Source organism: Dromaius novaehollandiae, chromosome 8, assembly GCF_036370855.1.
Source record: "Dromaius novaehollandiae isolate bDroNov1 chromosome 8, bDroNov1.hap1, whole genome shotgun sequence".
NCBI lineage: Eukaryota > Metazoa > Chordata > Aves > Casuariiformes > Dromaiidae > Dromaius > Dromaius novaehollandiae.
Window position 1 is genome coordinate 31,901,817 of NC_088105.1, and position 18,389 is coordinate 31,920,205.

The 18,389-nt window shown below is 47.1% G+C and overlaps 1 protein-coding gene across 4 annotated transcripts; it reads right to left on the reverse strand.

Annotated features, from left to right (window-relative positions):
* Window positions 1-3,552: 3,552 nt before the first annotated feature.
* On the reverse strand, window positions 3,553-17,145 carry LOC112985800 (vitamin D3 hydroxylase-associated protein). 4 transcript variants are annotated; one of them, XM_026104706.2, is made up of 15 exons: window positions 16,602-17,145; window positions 15,147-15,260; window positions 14,629-14,772; window positions 14,107-14,240; window positions 13,527-13,733; window positions 12,940-12,980; window positions 12,183-12,307; window positions 11,248-11,373; window positions 10,108-10,205; window positions 8,705-8,804; window positions 8,088-8,131; window positions 7,374-7,413; window positions 5,156-5,264; window positions 4,166-4,311; window positions 3,553-3,860 (listed from the first exon to the last, which is right to left on the reverse strand). In XM_026104706.2, the coding sequence occupies exons 1-15, from the start codon at window positions 16,809-16,811 to the stop codon at window positions 3,732-3,734; spliced, it is 1,767 nt and encodes a 588-aa protein (XP_025960491.2). In that variant the 5' UTR covers window positions 16,812-17,145; the 3' UTR covers window positions 3,553-3,731. The 4 variants fall into 4 exon arrangements, with proteins under 4 accessions (XP_025960491.2, XP_025960497.2, XP_064372236.1 ...); XM_026104712.2 differs by lacking the exon at window positions 4,166-4,311; XM_064516165.1 differs by lacking the exons at window positions 3,553-3,860; window positions 4,166-4,311 and adding an exon at window positions 4,335-4,423.
* Between the last annotated feature and the right edge of the window lie 1,244 nt (window positions 17,146-18,389).

An 18,389-nucleotide genomic window follows, 5' to 3' on the forward strand; every position in this document is an offset into this window, starting at 1 on the left:
CCTGGGGACAGACCAGCAGCCGATCTAGCTCCAGCTCCTGCCCCACGGCACCAGCTACAGCAGATGCCTTGGGAAGGGGCACATGAACAGAGTCAGCATGCAATGACACCCAAATTCTCTCCCAGCCTCCAGGGATCTGTGCAAGAGCTTCCTGAGCCAGAGGAGGGCTCTGGGTGTCTGAGTATAATGGCGATGTAACCTCTGCAACAGGCTGAGCAGATGAGGGAGTTCTTTGCCTCCCAGGAAGGGGTAATCAGGGCATTGGCTTCCCACATCCACTTGCACGCTAGATCCTGTGCTCTGATCCTGCCCTTTAGACACTCAGTAAATGTTTAATGGAGACAGAGCCAGCTGAACAGATTCAGCATTTCAAAGGGAGGTTTTATCAGCAGGCACCGCTGCATTTCCTGGTGGCCAACCTTGTTGAAGGAGTCCTTTTTCTTATTGATGGGTGAGCATCTCTGCCTCCTTCATGAACTGAAGGCACAGCTTCTCCTGCCATGGCAAAGCCACACACTACAGGGCCACAGGCAGCCTCTCGGCTCCTTCCACAGCCTGCAACAGGGATACAGGCAATGGGAAATATCTGGAGGGGAATGAGGTTTGAATCCTCCCTGAGGGAACACAAATCCCTTTTTACACCCTCTGAGTAGGCCTTTGGGCTGATGAGGCACTTCTCCCTTGCACAGGGACCCCAGGAAGTTAAAGAGTCCTTCCCTTGGATGAGAACAGCTACACAGAAGCAGATGAGCTGAGGTCCCAGTGGAGAACTTTATGTGGACTCAAAGCTAGGCTAAGGGGAAGAAGAGGTGTTTGGGGAAAAAAGGTGAGTCTTCTGAGAAAGAGACCACTGTCCTCATGGATTTGGGAAGCCAGCTCTGAGCTGATCACATCCCTGATCCCAGGAATCCAGCTCTCAAGAAATGCTTTAGCATTGAGGCAAAGTTGGTCCAGCACCAGGGACGTTCCAGATCTGGGCATCCACTGTAGGAAGCCTTTTCACTCCCTCACCCCCCAACACCATGGTGGCTCACACAACTTTCAGCTGTTCCCAAAAGTTCTGTTGCAATGAGAGCTTTAGCCAAGACAGACCCTGGACTGTCTCAGGGCAAATGCTAGATACAGGGGCTGGTCCCCAGTGCACCTCCAATCCCAGCTCTGTGTCACTCAGAGTCCCCAGAAATGCACAAGGTTTGGGCAAAGAAATTTCCTGGGCCAGCTTCTGCCCCCCCCCCCCCCCCCCCAATGCAAAATGGCCTTTCTTGCTTCCAGCTGACCTGTTTCAGCCACTTAGCCCAAGGGTTCCTGTACTGCCCTGTGTAACGTTTCAGCTCTTCTTCATCAGCTTCTATCACTGATGACACAGCTCAGTCCTGTATGGTGGGAAAGACTTAACTGGGTGTCAAGTGAGCCAACGGATTGTTAACTTTCTGTACAATGTGAATTTAAAAGGATATGGGAAAATACATATTTTTTTCCCCCTCCAGATCTTTCTGATGCTGCCCAACTTGCCAAGAGAAATGACTCTTACTGCTTTGACAGCCTCTGTCTCAGCCCAGAAACAACTATGTAAGCAAAGGCATAGTTAAACATCAACCCCCTCCTGGGCACAAACCCCTACCATTTCTATCAGTGAAATAACCTTCAGCGCAACGTTCTGCTTCCGCGGGTTCTTCACTGACCTGGAAAGTGCAAAGAGTACAGCAAACCTAGAAAATGTTGCACATCTGTAATGCCTTGCCGTGCCCAAAACACTTCACTGATGTGAACTAACCCATGCTCACAACCTTCATGTAACATGGTTGAGGATGTTGCTTTCCCCATTTATTTTTGTACATGGGAAAACTGAGGTGGGGAAGCAAAAGGATGTCCCAAATGACGCCTCAAGTCCATAGCAGAAGAGTCAGGCCTGTCCGACTCACAGTTCATTCCTCCAGGTTGCACGGATGATAAACAAACAAGGCCAAGTGCATATTTTTTTTCCAAAGTTTTTCTCGTCTGGCTTTGATTCAGGTCCAAGATCCCCAAATGGGAGTGGTGACTGTACTCATGTAGAACACCGGTAGTACCACCAGTTTGTGCCTCATTTATTCCTAAGCACCTTCTTCGGCCTTAACTGGAGTTTCGGGACACACATTTTTGTTGCTGTGTTAGGTACTCAAGTTTGGATCAGGAAAAAAAAATATCTCAGGACTTGACACCATTGTGATGCCAGACCTGAGAACATCTTAGATACTGACTAAGGGCATCTTGCCTTCGAAAAACCTTCCTAATTCAGAGCTGTTCCGATCTGCATTAGCTTAAAGGAGGCAAAGTTGATACAGCCCCATCACACAGCCTCTAGATATATTTACATATTTTTTAATGCATAACTGACCCATTGCCACTGATGCCTGGTATTGGTGACATTGATGAGCAGGGCTGTGCTGCTCCTTGCCCTGCTCTGTGCAGGACAGAGCATCATGAGTCAGGCGCAGGAGCCAGGACTGGCACATGTGAATCCAGCACAGAAGGAAGACCAGGGTGAGGACTGCCAACATGCCACATCCAGACCTGACTGCAAAGTGCTAGTGTGTGGCATCACTAGGCAGTCCTAAGGGGGCTTTAGGGCAGATGGTAGATAAGTAACTAGAATGATGGTGCCCCTTAGCCCTGTGCCTCTCTCTTCCTATTGGGGAAATACTGTCTCTCTTCTGGCCTATGTGGCTGGAGAGGCATGCAGGGCTTGGAAGAGGCCCAGATCATTGCTAACACTGATGCCTTGTTTTAAGGCACCCTTATGTAATCAAAGCATTTCATTCTTCTCCATCACCCCCACATTCCCTTCCAGCCTCTCTCTCTGCCTCGAGAGGAAGAGATAGGTGCAGAAAGCACGAGGCTGTCACGGTGAGATTGGAAGCACCAGACAGCACAAACAGTCCAAAACTAGCCACAGTATTGCTTAAACTCAAGTTTCCGTCAAGTGCCCACCAGTAATTAAAAACAACAACAACAACAACAAAAAAAACAAAAACACCTTTCTGCTCTCATTGCTTAACTGGAAGAAACCATGAGGAACAGAAGTGAATGAAGAAGGGCTTAGATACCATTTCTCACAGCATACACCTAAACAAAGAAAATGAAGCTTTTCTTCCCATACTCACTGCCTGATTAAACTGTGGAGCTCACTGCCACAGGATGTTGTGGAGTATAATAGAATAAATTAGTTCAGGAAGGGACCCAGCAAGTTCATGAAAGAGAGCTTTCTTGGAGGATATTAAACCTGATGGATTGACTGCAATGCTTAGCCAAAAAGTCTCTTAACCAGCTAATGGCACAGGCAGAGAGGGAATCCTATACTTACTGGTTATACTCTTCCACAAATATTTTCTACTGGCCACTTGTGGCAAATATTGGGGTAAATGGCTCTTTGACCTCATATCATGCAACAGATCTTACATCGTTACACCATCGTTATTGGACTCCTTCGGTCCAACATTGACTCTCATTACTTTTGGTAGTAACCTTTGGCTCATGTTTAACTCTAACAAACAAGCACTGTTTGAACGGAGATGAGATTTTGCTGACTGTTTTAAAACAGCATTTATTGCAGGTTTAGGGAAACAGTGATTCAAAGTCTGCAGATCATTACCTAGAGCCTATAGCTTGCTTTGTGCATTGGGTGGACAGAAGCTGGAGTGATGGGCAGGGAATGAAAAACCATCTTCATGGCGAAGGCAGGCCCCAAGAAATCACACATTTCTCCTCATGCCATGGGTGAGTGTCTCCACCTCCTTCATGAACCGAAGGCACAGCTCCTCCTGCCATGGCAAAGCCACGCACTGCACGGCCACAGGCAGCCCCACAGCTCCTTCCACAGCCTGCAGCAGCAACAAAAAAGTCGGTGTGGTGTGAGTGAGAGCACCTGGGGAGCCACATGAGGGAATGCAGTCTCTTGACATTAAAGAGAAGAGAGACCAAGGAAGACATACGAGAGGGCAGACTTCTGGTTGTTGTAAACCAGCCTCGCTGCACCACAGTCAGGGTACTAACACAATGTACGCCACTTCACTGTTAAAGAAACTCCTCTCATCAGGAGATGGAGGGAGGCCTTTGGAACAGTGTGCCAGTGGTGCCAACATGCCAGTTAGAGCCTTCTGCTACGACAAACTTTTTCCCTGCTGACCTCTTTTAGCCTCGTATCCCAAGGGTCCCCGTAGTGCCCTCTGTAATGCTTCAGTTCTTCTTCATCGGCCCTCGTGACTGTGCTGACCGGCACCACCCCAGCAGGGAAGTTTAAGACATTGTATAAATTGGTATAGGAGGTAGCAGCTGGAAAAGATCACACGGAGCATACAGCATAGCATGATTTAGTGTGCTGGGCCAGCAGTGACTTTCAGATGACAATTTAGGCTGGAGGAATTGTGGACTGGAGGTGCTGAAGCTGAGGAAACCATGAAAAAACACTAGTTTTAGTGGGACTTTTGGTAGGAAAGTTTCAGGGCCACACATCTGCTGAAACCAGAGAGAACCCCATGCCTTTCGTTATCAGTGAGGTGGAGGTTAGATCTGCTCTGGGAGAGATATAAGTCCTTGATCTAGTTCAGACCGAGCCTGACTTCATGTCTCCCATGCACCAGGGAAAATCCTGACTATGTTTTCAAGATAACCCAGTTTTCTAGCTCAGTCCTGGGGGCTTTGGATCTGAAAGGTCTGTTGCTAGAGAGATGAAGCATTCAGACTGTTTGCTAGAAGCTATCACATTGCCTCTCTGCAAGTCATTGTGAATAGCAGAAAGGCTCTTTGCCTAAGTGCTGGGAAATGCGAGAAGGCAGTGTTGGGAAGAGCCTGGCCCTTGTGCTAAGGTCTGCCACCCTTTTGATACAAGAGTAGCTCCTGGGGACAGGATGGACAATCCAGGGGAAGGTCACACAGTAATGACTGGAACAGATATGCCACTAATTTGTACTCCACAATAACCCAAACACCTGCAGCTCGGGTGAAGCAGGGGCATGAGAGGAGCCACCCAGAGGAAACCTCTCCTTTGCTTTCTCCACTCATAGGAAAGGCCAGGCCCTGCACATTGTTCAGGCAATGTCCAAGGGACCAAAATATCTTCCTCCAGCTCTACCCAGAATACCACACGTGCATCCAGAGACATCTAACTAGAGATTACCAAATAGCTTCCCAGCGTAGCCATGGTTAAAGGCTGGACCCAGCACAGGACAAAGAATCACGTCCAGCCCTAGCTTCCTCCATTTAGCAATGAATTCTGTGCGGTAAACCTGCAGGGAAAGACAGAGGAGATGATAAACAGTGTCTGTTGGACAGCAGTGGTGGATCAATACTTACCGGATAGAAAAAAAGGAGGAAAAAGAACTTAAGAAGATCACATCTGAGCTGCGCTTTCAAAAAGCCAATGGATTTTGTTCCTTCACCCTTATGTTTCCTGGAAGAATACTTCATCCTGTCCAGACCTAGACAGTGATGCTAGGTGGGCATTTCAGGGCTGATTCTCTTAAGCGTTAAGCCAATCTTCTTCTATGCATACTTTTGTGCTTGAATTTGGTTGAATGAAGATCAACAGTCATTCAAAGAACCATTTCCAGATGACTAAACAGTACATTCCCTAAAAACATTTTGGTTTTTTTTGGTAGGAAGATCTAGAAAACATGAATTCTAAATCTTATCAAAAAACCTTTCACTCTGCAACAGGATACAGGTAAGAAAAAGAGGCTGCAAGAGACAGTTAAGTGCTGTGGTCTTCTGCCCATGAGTTAGAAGGCACAAGCTTGCACTGTAGATCCAAGAGAGATCTAGATCTGCACTCTGGTATTCCACATCATTGTGAACTTCAAGTAATGAATGAATCCACCCTTTAAGAGCTGTTCCACTTTGTCTTAGTAAATAAGTATCAATGGACCCGAGTGTGGCCAGCTCTGCAGCCTGTGCTTATGGAACACATTTGTCCCATATTCCAGTCCTTGTTCTGTGCAACTGTCTCTTACCCCATGTTTTTATATAAGAGTCTTCCACATCTCCCATGAAAGGCCTAAGCACTAGAGTATTCTGTCTGACATCAGATTTCATCCTCAGTCTGGGATCCTCCTTGCTGAAAGTTCAGCAAAAGAGCTTGTGTTTCCAGGAAACACAATCAATGCAGCTAATTTTAATTTTTCTGATGGAAAATCAAGTAGCCAGCCAAAAATCTGGGATCAGCTTTTGCTTGTAGTAGATGCAAAATGTGAATAAATAAAAATAACTCCAAAATATCTCTGAGGCAGGCATTTCTCAGGGTTTTGGAGGGAGGAAAAAATCCATTTTCACCTAAAAGAAACCCCAAGACCTTTTCATCCCAAACACTGCCATCAGTCCAGTGACTAGGCTGGTTTATGAGCTTTTTCTTTGCCCTACAGCATGTTGGACCTGCTGCAAATGAGCGTACACTTCCATTGAGTGACTGACACTGATGGAGGTTGCATGGTGTAGCCTGAGGGGCATGTTCATTCTCAGGAAGGGTTACGAAGGTGTCCCAGGGAACATAGATCCTGCCTTGTGGGAAGATACTAAAACAGCTCAGCTACTTTAGCCTTGCAAAATACCCGGTGAAAGGGGATGCAATTGCTGTCTATATATAGATTAAGGACGAGGAAGGCAGTGGAAAATATCAGAGAGGAGAAGAGCTATTTAGGCTCAAGGACAAGATGAGGATAAAATGGAAGTGAATAAACAGCACTGGAAATAAGGTTTCTAACCATCAGAGCAGGGAGGAAAGGAGCTAGCTAGTAAAAACAAATACAAACATACAGCTTAACTAGTTTTAAAGAGGAACCGGATCAGTTTGTGAACAGCACTGGACTCAGCTGCCCAGGCCAATACTTCCTCTCTTCTGTTCCTCATCCCAAATGAGTTCATACGAAATCCACCTAAACCAAGGAGTTCATGGCCACAACTTTGGACTCTTAGGGCCTCTGCTTGATAGTTTGGGCATGATCTTAGCAAGGGACAATAGCACCTAATGTCTAAAGTGAAGGATTTGCTCCAAGAGACAGAATAAAAAATAAATAAATAAATAAATAAATAAAAAAGCAGCCACATCTTTAGTGGCTTTCCTTATGCTATTTCTGCCTAAAAAAATGCAGGACAAAGGATATTCTCTCTTCCCCATCCTCCAGTCAACAGATTCCTCCACACAAGCATCCATTGCCTTGAGGTCTTATCACTTTTTGCAAAGCATGACTCCTAAAGAAAAGCTCAGCTGTTTTATTTCCACATGATCCATTTCCAATACCAAATTCAACATAGAGCAGAAAGCAACTGTTCAGAAATTCAATATAAGAATTGAGGAATCTCTCACTACAATTAGTAAGGGGGAAAAAAAAAAATCACATTACCGCCACTGCCCCATGCTGATTCCAGAGGTTTTTGGCAGACCTGGAAAGGTGATAGAATTAATCAGCATTGGGACTCTGGCAACAGAGAACTATCACTACAATGTGTATATGGCCCATTATTCTGGAAACTCATGACTCTTCTGGGGAACAAGCTATAGTTTCATATAGGTGACCACACGGTTCACATCTACCTACAGGTACATCAAAAGAGCTTTCTTTAAAGATATACCGTGATGTTTCCATTTGCTCTTACATCTAGACAAAAATCATGGCAAAGTGTTCTAAGTTTTCTCTCTCATAGCTTTATTTGTCTCCGTTTCTCTCACAAGGGTGAGATGCTTGTGGCAGGTGCTGCACAGGAAAGCGTGCAGAGATGTCCACATTAACATGACACATGCTGCACAGGGTACCAGAATCTACTTGGAACTGGGGACAGTAGCCTATTTCAATCCGTGCTGAGCTCGGTGGAGACATCCTAGCCCTGCTATGATAAGGATCCTTGAGCTCTTAAAATAATCCCCAGCTACATAACCCTGGATAACACCACACTGAGCCCAGATGGTGCTGAGACAGCACATCTTCATGCAAGCTCAGCCTATACTGCACAGCCCTGTGACTGGGCTTTGCACAGTGAGCTGGCATCTACCTGCAAGAACTTGTGTGGGCACATCTATGTACACCCCCTTTCTCTAGGGTTACTTCAGGGCTACTTACCCCACTCCACAAAGGGCATTGAGATCCCGAGCGATTCGTGGATACTTTCAGAGAGAAGAGAAAAACTTGGAAATTAGTCAGAAATAGCAGTGCATCTGAAATAGTGGGCTACAATAAGAGACTGCAGTGTGGGCATGCTTCTTGTCCTAGTAGGAGTGGCTCTGAACAATAGGTATGGTTTCCAACACAGTGATTTCATGCTGACTGATTTATACATATTATCACAACCACCCTTGCAAAGAAGGCTCTAGACCGTGCTGTTAGCTCTGGGGAGCATCTGCTGGATGTGGGAATGCTCTTTAGACCCTTGCTAGTGATCTCCATTCTCTGTGGGCCCTTTGCTGGATGAGCTGTATGGCTCGTGAATTCCTTAAAGTGGATCACAGTTTAGCTGCCTCATGCAAAACTCCCACAAAAGGCTGTGAAGCCACTCAATGAGTTAAGCCTGGGTTTAGGGACATCTGTATTTCATTTTGAATCCTGTCAGGCACTTAAAGTAAAGCAGCAAAACATTCTCAGAGTAGAGTAGGCTTCTTCCCGGCTTGTGGAAAATTCCCCATCTTGCAGATTTACTCTGATGCAGATGAGATATGCATGGATTGAGTCCAAACACTTACTACGGGTTTCAAGATGATAGCCAAGATCCTTTTCACCAGAACAGGAAGCCTGTAAGTATTGAACTGGGATTTCAGGTTGGGATCCACGATGTCTCCTTTGCTGGAAGGTGACAGAATGAAGGTGTAGTCAGGACAAGCTCATCTATTTAAACCTACTATAATAGCAGTACTGCTTCTGAAGCAGAGTTTGCCTTAGGGTGAAGCTGCTGGAAGACAAAGTTTGCCTGCTTCAGTCCAAAGCACTAAATAAGAAATCCGCACATGGAGTTTAGATGCTGAGGCATAAACACTCACTGTAAAAGCTACAAAGAAATGAATACTTCAACTCCTATATCATCAGCACTGTAAAGGCTCTGAAGTGCTTTGCAGAGGTGGGCCCGTATGCAGAGTAACATGGACAACCTTGGACATGTTTCTCCTTGAAGTTTTGCTGCAGTCACTTAAGAGCTCAAGAACCATGTCATTCTGCAGCTTCGTTCAATATCTGTGATCAGGAGTGTTGTTGCTGCTGGTGAAGGCCAAGGGGACACTTGAGGGGACAGTACTTGATTTGATTAAAAGTGCCATCCCAGAACAGGCCTTTCCATTCAAGTCAAGCCCAGAGCTTGGTTCAGGCTAGGCCTCTAAGCAGGTTCCAGAAGATGAGCCAGGAGGACATTCTCCAAATAGTCCTTTCACCCTTCACCCTCCAGGTACAACACCTGGAGAGATGTGCTACTTTCCCCCAGTCATTAACATCCTCCCAGTTCATAGCTTGGGGGCTCATTTACAATGCTTGGATGTTGCAAAGTCACTGAAATGCAGATGGGTTAGGGTCAGACCATGGTAGATATCCCAGAAATGAAACAGACTGATTAACTCTGCATCCACTAGCAACCATGGAGGGAGAGGTACAGGACTACTAGGGCTGGTCCTGCTATTTGGCTTTCAGGATGTTTCCCAAGCTCTTATAGACAGTGGAGCTGCAGTGCTTCAGAGGTAACTCTCTGAGTATAGACTAGGCTATTGGAAGTCAACCAGTCTGCAGCAGCTCTTTGTGTGTAGGCTCTTAGCCCATGGTAAATGTGAGCTAGCTTGAACATTTGCTTAGCTTCCAAAGGAGGTTAAAATAATGCATTATGTCTCCCATGTGCTATGGACCAACTACGCATATAAAATCAGTTGCCACAGCACTGCTTACACATGATATCTTATCACCCCACAGTTTCTTATCCATGTGTGTGAACTAGTCTCGTGAATTAACTGCTGTCCATACTAAATTCATCCTTCCAGAAATTGCTCCTCTACTGCCCATTCTTCAATATGCATCCATGGGAATAAAAACATTCTGGATGCGTACAGTCCCCTGGTCATATGGTGCCAAGTCCCAGGGCCCACGTGCAAAGAAAATGGGATTTACTCACAAGCAATCCACCAGGTGAGCAGCACCATCCGAGAAAAGACCTCTAGTGAACAGCTCATCTACCACGTAGTCAATCTTGGGCGGTGCAAAAGGAACAAGCTGCAGGAAAACCAGCCACATTCAAGAGGCAAGAAAGACAAATGGTTTGTAGACCCTTCTGTAAATCTCACTGTCTCACTAGTGAGGCAAGTGGGAAGTGATGAGAAGTTCAGGCCCTTCTACCTGCAGTAGCACAGCTGTAGAGTGGGGCCAGCAGTTCTTCACCCCCACACAGGGGGTTGCAACCTACACACACCTTCTCAAGCTTAAAGGATGTGGTAGGACTCTGCTAATTAGCTCACACAATTGGCCTCTGCTTCAAGTTCCCCTGGAGCTCACACATTTATTGAGCAACATGCCAGATTAGCCGGCTGCCCTGATTGTGGACACTGACCAGGTGCTCCTGTTATATAGGGTCACACAGCAGGACAGAGGTGGGGGTCTCACAGCAGGGACTGCGCTGCCCTGCAAGGCCTCATTTTCAAAGCGGCCTGATTAGGCAGCATCTGCGCATGGCCTTTCCCCATGCCCCAAGACATTAATACATACTTGTGATGTGATCTGTCTCTGCTTCTTAGAGAAGGATCTTAAGACACCTCAACACACCCAGTATTTTTAATTAATGCCTATCACTGGAACAGTCCCCATATAGAAATTACCTTCAGTGGAATTACAGAGTAAGTTAGGTTAGAAGGGACCCCTGTGGGGGTCAGCTGCTCCAATCCCCTTCCCACTTGCCCACCAAGAAAGGTGTAAACTGGGTTCAGGGGCTGGCAGATCACAGAAGCTGCTGAGAATTTGATACTTATGGGGATGCCAGACATCACAGAAAAAACAGTGTCCCACACTGGGCTTTAGAAAAGGGGTGACTTGGAGATATCTGAAGGTTACCCTCCTGTTAGACTAGGAACATAGGCATTGCTCTGGTTTGGGAACAAAGACTATTGCATTTGCCTTCACTTGTGTGATTCTCACAGCAGATGGGTAAAGGAAGGATGGTCCCTGTTTTACAGGCAGCAGAAGTGGATATGGGAAGTGACTTGTCCAAACTTCACAGGGAGGAGGATAACAGCTCCTGGCAATCACAGACATGAAAACTCACTGTGTGTCCTGCCTCCTGGAGCAGCTTTCTGGTCTGCTGGACAGCCCGTCTCATGCTGGGTGAGGGCTGGAAGTAGCCATCTCCTTCATAATACCCAATCCGAAGTGGCTTTGAACTGGAGTAAACCTGTGAGGAGAGGAGCCATCACTTGGATGCATGAGATGGGCCACACAGGACCATTCTCAGGGTTCAGGGAGGCAGCAACTGAGAACTCTTGGGTAGGAGGGAAAACAGGAGCAATAGGGCTGGTAGAAAGCAGCAGCAGTGATGTCCAGGACAGGGGTCTGCAGCAGTGGTCCTTGATATGGTTTCTCCGACACTACCTCTTGCCATGTGAACATGTGCCAGCTTTGAGATGGCAGATGTGATAGCATCTGTGTAGACAATATACCTGGGATGCCTGGCTGTGGAGAGAGATCAGGGACCTATTTCTGTAGTGTAAGCAACTGGTCTGTATTGTCTGAGTATCAGGGACAACTGAAAGATCAGGGTCCTAGGACCTGAGCCAAAAATCAGCAACCAGATGACAGTAGCAGAGAGCTAATGGCAAAGGCCTGTGCTTTCTTAGGTCAGTGACTGCTAAACCAAGCTCTCATTAAAGATGTGAGCAGCAAGCTTCTCTGCTCAGGAGAAATCAGCTCCTTTAGGGATTGGGCCAGGATGGAGCCAACAAGCTTGTTTTGAGCATTGCCTAGAAAGGGAAGGTAAGAGGTCAGTATCTGGCAGGTTTCATCAGGGCAAGCTGATAGGGGCCTGCCAACCCTGCTGTGAGGCTGCTTCTTGCAGTTGCTCATGCTGGAGGCCCTCTGTTCAGAAGGAATTTTGCTTCTCTGAGTCTTTCACTATCTTGAGACATGAAACAAAATGGGAGTCTCCTAAGATCCCGCTTTGTTGATGGGGAAATGGAGGCACGAGATCGCCTGACTCAGCCTTACTTCCTCGTTGAAGGGGATGGGGGGAACAGTGGGGTCCAGCCGGAACATCTTGTTGCAGAGCAGCGCCTTCATGCACAGGGCCAGGCTTTCCACGTCCCTTGCCATCGGCCCCAGCATCCCGGTCACTGCAAGCAGATGGGCCCCTAGTTACTGGTAGGGACCAGCAGAGCAGAGTTTCAATCAAGCTAGAACAGGGAATGATGTAATGTCTGTGAAGGAAGTGAACAGAGACCCAGAGGGTTGGTCTGTATGCTCCAGACCCACATGCCAGAGCAGAGGTAGGGTACCACCTCCAGAGGCTGACCTTCTGGGCCAGGCTTCTGCTGGCACAGCTCAAGCAGCGACCTACTCAAGAGGAGCAAGGACTGTAGCCTGCCTGCCAACAGCAAAATCACCTAGCAGCAACTAAATCCAGCAGTCTCCTTGAAGATTCTTCAGTGAAATATCCCAGGCCTTTGGCACGTACCTCACATTTCTCATTACTACTCATTGCATTGCTTAAAGGGATTTTGTTTCAATTCTATTCTAATTCAGTTAAGATCTACCACAATCAAGAACAGAATAAATGGTGCAAAGAGGTAATACCACACGGCAGGATCCAGTCTATTAGGTCATCTCTGTCTTGAGATGACAGTCATGGTCAGTCTGGTCATGAGACACATAACTGAGCAAGTACTTTTGCTGGCATCTCAGCAGTGGAAGGAGATGTAAGAAGTGAAGGTTTGACAGTAGCAACATATCATCTGGATGGACTTACCTGATTTCATTCCTGTGACAGCAGAAACCACACCCAGCTTGCTAGGAACATAATGGGAGAAGTGTATTAGTAGCAGCTCTTGTTGTACAGCAAGTTGCCATGCTAGGTTACAGACTTCCCATTTGCCCCTGGGCAACATCTAGGAGAATGAAAGATCCTGCAAAGACTTGTCACTTTTTAGGCTAGAAAGACTTTCATGGACTGGAAGCTGCTAGGAGCTAGAGAAAGATTTGATCATCTCCTTTCCTTGGTGGGTGTAATTCCTCATCCAGGAATAAACCAGCCCTGATAAACAGAGAGGTCTTACAAGCAAAGCAAGGGCTGGAAACTATCTAAGGAGGAGATGACCCTATAGTAGTTGCTTTCAGCTTCATGGCCAGGGCTATTATAGGTTGAATAACTCTTTGCTGTGTTAGCAGTTAGAGGTAATCATGTGTCATTAATAGAGTCCTAAGCCCTAGATATGACAAGGAAGCAGGCAGGCTAGGGTAGTAACATAATCCCAGATGATGGATATCTATTGTATAGTTTGATGAACTGTGGGGGACATTTTGCAGGTGAGGGAGCAGACAGATGGTGGGATATACCTGATCCTCTCGCCCGTGGGTTTGAGCCCACACAGCCCGCAGAAGCTGGATGGTAGGCGGATGCTCCCAGCTATATCTGAGCCAATGCCCAGGATGGAGCCTCCCCCTGCAATCAGAGCTCCCTCTCCTCCAGAAGAGCCTCCAGGGCTCTTCTTGTGGTTGAGAGGATTCAGTGTCTGGCCGAAGATGAGGTTGCTGCAGTCATAGCTAGGGAGAGGAAGATCAGCAGGTGAGTGAAGTATTTCTGTCTCCGCGAACTGTAAATACAGGGCACTGAGTGTTCACACATGGATGCGTGTGGAATTAATCCTGGAAGGTAGGATCAGTATGAAATAGATTTGTTGGGACAGCTGGATTTAGGAAGAAAGGGGCGTCAGATACAGGAGAAATAATTTCTTGTGTCTCTAGCATTCTGTAGAAAAGACAGTGAGGAAATGACTCAAGCTGAAATGAAGAAGAAATTAACTTAATGTGCATGATTTGTTTGGACAAGGGTGGGAGTTCGTGCATGCAGGTCCACTCTCTCAGGTCACAGGAGTCACATGGCATAGCATTTTCAGGAAGGGGAACATGCAGTTACTTTATCATTGTCTGCGGGATGTTGGTTTTCACAAAGGGGATTGCCCCCTGGCTCTTCAGAACCTGGACGATCACACTGTCTTCTTCCTTCACTTGGCCCAGAAACTTCACCATCCCGCCAGAAGAGACATGGCCCTTGGGGATCAGAAACAAAGCTCTTCAGGCACCAGGGAAGGTGCTGTCTGGAGCCACGGCAATAAGAGACATAAGCCCTGACGCCTCCTGTGACAAAGTTGCCACCTAATTTTTCTAATGGGCAGAACAGAACCCAACTACCCCTGGGAAAACCAGATCAGAGTAAGTTAGACATTTCCCAAGACAAAATTTGCGAATTTGCTGAGTCCACAAATATTTGGTTCAGAACATCTTATCTGAGGGAACTCTTGGCCATTCCCAATGGGATGAAAAAGAACAAGCCCAGATCCCTTTGGGACTCTTGTATGGGGTGGAGAGGATTGGATGTCCTCATCTGTTCCCAGCCCCAGGCCAAGGACAGAGAAAGGGCAGGGGAATCAGGACATACCTTGCAGTTAATGTGGTCCTTGATGCTGACGGGAATGCCATAGAGTAGCCCCTTCTCCTTCTGCTTCTTCAGTTTCTGGAGCTGATCCTCACAACCATGAATGAAATCTATCACGCAGTTCACTTCCTGGGTCACCTCCAAAGCCTCTCCAGAGAGGCAGGGTGAAGAGCAGTGAGACAGGTGAATGGAAGAAAGGGAACAGCATTTAAATTGAGATTTCAAGCTGAAAATTCAGTCTCCTCAAACATAGCATTCACTCAGACTCAAGCATTCACTATTCAGACTTTGTCTATAGACTTCAGGTGTTACCTGCTGGGATAATTTTCTGCCCTGGATCTCTGTCCAATTAATTTGCCCATAAGCCACCCTTCAGCTATTAAGGTATTGACAAACTGTGATCCCCAGTGTTGCTAGTTCTCCCTGCAAACAGGCTCTTTTTTTCAGTTTGGAAGCCCCTCCTCACAGTGTTTGTGCAGAAGAGCCCTGTGGCTTCCAGATACACTGCAGGTATCGCTCACTTTGCCCATGTAGGAGTAGAGGACACTCTCCAGGGACAGGGACCCCTCCTTCAGCTTCTCCACCAGCTCCACCATCGGCAGCGAGAGGACGTGCGCAGTCTGGGCACTTGGGTTCTGCAAAGGGTAGAAAATTGGATGCACAGGGGAGATAGTGACAGTTTTCATCAGGGAAGAGTCTGGTTCACCTAAATATCATTGAGGTGTATTCATTCACATCACAGGATGGTTCATTCCTACCTCTCTTTAGCAGCATTGTTGAAGAATATTGAAGAATGTCAAAGAATTATAATAGGGTTACTTTCCCATCACTGAATCACTACTTTTTTCAAGGTATTAGAAATGATCCCAAGAATAAAAACATGGCAGATAACAATTTCAAGCAGAAAAGTACCATATATAGAATACACCAAAATTCATTAGGAAATTATTTCACTTTGATATTGCAAAAGGAGACAGCTTCAAAATCTCCCACGAAACCACTTTCTTGTTTTTCAGTCAGTTCTAACATCTACCCAGTGATGAGCTTGAATGCAGCATTTTAAGGGAAGCTGGCTATAGAAATGCAGACCTGCCACAGAGCAGTGTGTGCTGGAGCAGGGAATTTGCTGACAGGGAATTTGTGGAGTCTTGGTTCCTAAAACAGAAGCAAAATAGGCAGAAAAACACCTCTTGACTGGAGAGTTGCATGAATGTCCAAGAGGTTTTAGTGGCCTGTTTGTGTTTACTTTCTTGCAGGCCTTTGGCCTCTTGTAATTAATAGACAATGTATTGAAAGACAGTTGAACCAGCTGAAGGTTTTCAAAATTTATCATTAACTTGGGAGAGAGAAAAAAAAAAAGTGTCTGGGCTGTTTGCACCCCCCCAAAAAAAGAAAAATAAAAGAAAAAAAAAATAAAAGCACAGCAACAAGTGCTTATTTTGAGTTTAAGACAAGTCCTGAATCTAAGAACATAACCTTCTAAAAACCCAGGCAATTCTTTACCTGAGGGTGGGCAGGATGAAACAGCTTTTGGATGTTGGATGGATGTAAAGCCTCCCTTGCACTTTGAGGATGAGAGGTCAGACAGCTCCCTACAGAGGGGCAGAGGTGAGGGGACGGGAATGAAAAATGTTGGCAGTAGGGAAAGATGAAAATACAAGGGTGCAGAAAGGTCTGGGAATATTTTCTGGGGTGGATGGCCTGATCCAGGCAGTCCCAAACTCTGGTCCATCAGTCATCCTCAGGACTCCCACAACGGGTCTATATTAAGCATTACCTCCTTTACGCTGCCTTTGCTGCTGACAAAGGAGAGTGGTGACCCTCAAAAGGAGCTGGTGCTGACCCAAGATGCATGCATGTCACCCACCCCCACTGTTGCCCTAACCACCATTCAAAGGGTGGCTGATCAGGACGCCCGCCTTTGTTGGGATACGCAAAATACAATTCATTCCTCCCAACACTTTTGCCCAAATTACCTCTTTCTTAAACCTGCAAGCTGCCTTCTCCATTCGCTCCAAGGCCAGATCACGCATCCTCCTTGCCTCTTCCATCTTCTGCTGGATTTGCCTTTGGCCCAGCCATTTCAGCAACAGAACGGCTGCAGCGGAACCACAGAGCAGGGCCGAGAGGGTGCGAGGATCTGCCCACGAAGCATCTGGGACCTGCCACAGTCGCTCTTGGGTCATGATTTCTCTCCCAGTCCTTCCGTTCTGGTCCAGCTACAGATACCTGGGGATCCTACTTTCTCCTTAGAGAGAGCTCGTGAATGCAGACTGTTCAGTCCTCTCCTGCGCAAGATCAGCTCTGAAGCAGAGTTGTGTTAACAAAGTCCAGGAATGAACTTTTTAGACCACGGACTTTGAAAGGGTCTGCCTGCCAGCAGTGTGCTCAGATCACACTGAGTTTGGAGGGGGTGTCCCCAAGGCTGGGTCTCCCCAAGCCACTGACTGCTGCCTCACCTGGGAACACAGAGGGGACAGAGCTGATTAATAGAGCTGCATGTCTGCAAAACCCAGCTCTGGGCTGTTCCTACCACACTCATATCTCTAGCAATAATTAATAAGCAGCTAAGACCATTAACTAGAGGTGCTCAGCTGTCATTTCTCTCTCTCTCTCTCTCTCTCTCTCCCTGACAACAGCATGTGCAGCCCTCTGAGCCTGGGGACCATGTAGCTCTGTTTGCCCCAGGGGATCAGGTATAGGGAATGAAATTGCACCATCAGAGAGGAGGAAACTCAGGAGCCAGGAGAACAAAAAGTGTGGAGTAGGGTTTGGGAGTAAGCAGGACATGCTGACTCTGGAAAGGGCTGGAAGGGGCCATCTGAAGACACCTTGAAGGAGTATGACTGCTGTGTCATTTTCAAGCCAAGCCCCTTTGAAAGGCCTTCTTGGTGACCCAGATCAGGTGATGAACAGCCTTAGGAAATCCCTCTGATGGACCCTATCTGCTCTCCAGTTTCCAAGCCTTCTTCCAACCAGCACACAACAAAGGAGCTGGACCCCACAGTCTTGCCAGCCACAGAAGTGGACTCTTGCCATGGTGTTTTCCCCATCATGGGACTGCCCCAGAGGAGTACATGACTCAGCACAGGAAAGATGGGCTGAAGACCAAGCTTCTGTCAGACCTTGAGGATCTGTAAAGCCACAGGACAGTGTGGGATGTCTCTGGAAGCTCATTGCCTGGATGCAATGAATGGCCCAGATACCTCATACACCTGCAATGATGCAGGTCTGTCAGCAGATACTGGCTCTGCCCCTGGAAGAGGAGTGGCAGAGCTTGAAAGGAGACGTTGACCATTGCTCTCTGAGGGACACCTCTTGTTTGGGGGTTGAAAGCCAGTGCTCCTGCTGCTATCATGTTACCTTACCTGTTACAGACACATCCCATGTGATTATTCCTGTGCCAGCAGGGAGGGATCTCAGGGAAGCAGCAAGACCTGGCAGAGAAATTGGTTGCTGACTGGGAAATGTAAGGAGGATCATCCCCATTCAGTTAGGATGAAGAGAGAAAACAGCCAAACAGCTTACTTAAGAGGGGGGATCCTAACCTCTCCCCACTGGCTATGGGGGAGGTGAGAGCTAGTGGCCCTGGTCTAGATGAGCCTAAATTGCTCCATGATGGCCTTCAGCTTTGGTGCCACCATATGCGCTGGCCTCCCTCTGGCCATGCTGGGCTGGGGCCCATTTTTGCCACCTGATGTCCCAGCAACTGCATGGCAGCCTTCGCCCTTTCTGGTGCGTTGCTCCTTGGCAGCCGTCATGGC